A 2,338-nucleotide genomic window follows, 5' to 3' on the forward strand; every position below is an offset into this window, starting at 1 on the left:
TGTTTGTGTGTGTGGGTCTCTGTTTGTGTGTATGTATGTGTGTGTGTGTGTGTGTGGGTCTCAGTGTTTGTGTGTGTGTGGATGTATGTGTGACTGTGTCTCTGTTTGTGTCTCTGTATGTATGTGTGTATGTCTCTGTTTATGTGTGTGGGTCTCTGTGTGTGTGTGTGTGTGTGTGGGTCATAAAATGAAAAGCAGATTATGAGTTTATATCTGAGTTAAGAGCTGGAATTACGGCCGTGTGTTACTGTTGAAACACTGAGGTCGTCGGAGGTTTGGGGTTCGATTCTGCCCTCAGGTATTTTATTCTGAAAAGTGACAGATTAAACCGCCGGTTTACTGCTGTTGGACTTTGAGTTTGGTCAGTATTGAAATCACGTTTGTTGAACATGATCAGTAAAAACACGTTTAACTGGCATTTCCTTTGGGAATATAAATATATATATATATATATATATATATATATATATATAATATTCAGATGTTTAAATACTATTAAATATCAACTGCACCTTCACAATCTTTGGAAAACAAATAAGTAAAATACAAATAAAAGAAAAATGAAATGATCCTTAGGAACCAAAATCACGATCAAAATTGGATTAATTGCAGTGTTTGTGTCTCTGTGCGTGTGTGTGTGTCTGTGTGTGTGTTTGTCTGGGTAGGTCTTTGTCTCTCTGTGTCTGTGTGTGTGTGTGTGTGTGTGTGTGTCTGCCTCTCTCTCTCTGTGTGTGTGTGTTTGTCTGGGTAGGTCTTTGTATCTCTGTGTGTGTGTGTGTGTGTGTGTGTGTGGAGCGTGCAGCAGCCTGTTAGCGTGTGCTGCTCTATTTTAGTCTGGTGCTGCACCGGCGACATTCCTGTGATTTTCTGCATTCCTGCGTTCATTCACTGAGAGAAAAGAGAGAGAGAGAAAAGAGAGAGAGAGGCTGAGTCAGGCCTCTGGCTCGGTGCGTTCAGGTTACTTCCCAGCGTAGGTGTTTCCAGCGTCTCTGTAGTCACAACAAAGCGCCGGAGTTCATCCGCATCTCCTCATTAACGTGGACTCGGCAAACATTTAAAAATCCGAAAAACAAAAGTAAGACGCTCGTTCACAACCTTAGACATGGACACAAACTCAACATGGACGTTACATGGAATAGCTTCTGTATTTTTGGGCCAAATATAGTGCGTACAACAGGAAATATCTATGCAAATGTGTTAAAATCGGAGAAAGTGTCAGCGTCAGATACTTGTCTGTCTACATAGCTTCAAACAACAACAACAAAATTGCAGAAAATATTTTTTTTTTGGCTCCCTTACATTCACACACAATTAAAAGAGGGACATTACACATTGATGCAGCATAGTTATTATATCATGATATCAATATATGCAATGTAGAAGATATTAAAGAAGTCACTTTTCTGCTATAATTATGTTTTTTATTTGTATTTCCAAAGCAGAGAACTCCGGAGTCGACCTAAAAACATGACGACTGGCGCTCAATGTATTTCTTAATTGTGAAAGTTGGACTTTTTGGAGTTTTTATAACGTTGGAGGTACAGTGTTGTTCATCATAGAACTCAAAACTGTAAAACTAAAGTTAATAAGTTAGTGTCATGTAGTTTTAAACGTCAAAAAAGTGACAAACGTTGAGGAAAAGGGACAAAAATGTAATAAAAATGTAGATTAAAAGCCTCAACAAAAGTGTTGATTTTTTATTTCGACGGGAAGAAAACACGAGGGTTAAGCCTTTTGAGTGTTATTTATTTATTTATTTAATATTTCCTCTAGCTTTTCCAACGTTTCGAACGCACACACGGTGATAAAAAAGCTCTAAAATGGTGTTAAAAAGAGATGAAAACCGACTACAAAAGACGCCAAATGACCACAGAGATCCAAAACTACCCCACATAAAAAAACAATGACCAAAAAAAAAGACTTCAAAGAAACAAAATCTCACAAAAAGACAACACAAATGTGGGAAATTGTATTTTTTTTAAATGAAAAACACTTGAGATAACCAGTGTGTGAACGGCCATCTTCCTTTCTGTTCCCACCAGATGAAGAGGAAGCTGGATCACGGTCCCGACGGACGGCCGTTCCCTTCGGGGAAGAAGCACTGCAAAGGCAACGGTTACCTCAGGTAACACACGCTTCGTTTAGGGAACCACCAACAATACGGGTCAAACCCGAGGCCCGCGGCCCAAATCCGGCCCCTTTCAGATTTAGATTAAATTCAATATTTTTTTATGTTTATAGCGCTAAATCACAACAACAGTTATCTCCCAGGTCTTTCCATAAAGAGCAGGTCTAGACCGGACTCTGGGGTGTTATTTATCTCCCAGGTCTTTCCATA

At 39.3% G+C, this 2,338-nt stretch overlaps 1 protein-coding gene across 1 annotated transcript in view; it reads left to right on the forward strand.

Moving 5' to 3' along the window:
* LOC117935188 (F-box/WD repeat-containing protein 7-like) overlaps positions 1-2,338 on the forward strand; it is a 17,436-nt gene that overhangs the window by 4,183 nt on the left and 10,915 nt on the right. Inside the window, exons 2-3 of the mRNA XM_034857325.1 lie at positions 2,007-2,125; positions 2,206-2,233. Coding sequence (XP_034713216.1) covers positions 2,007-2,125; positions 2,206-2,233 — 147 coding nt within the window. The remainder of the gene's footprint in view (positions 1-2,006; positions 2,126-2,205; positions 2,234-2,338) is intronic.

Source organism: Etheostoma cragini, chromosome 19 (assembly GCF_013103735.1).
Source record: "Etheostoma cragini isolate CJK2018 chromosome 19, CSU_Ecrag_1.0, whole genome shotgun sequence".
In the NCBI taxonomy this organism is placed as follows: Eukaryota; Metazoa; Chordata; class Actinopteri; order Perciformes; family Percidae; genus Etheostoma; species Etheostoma cragini.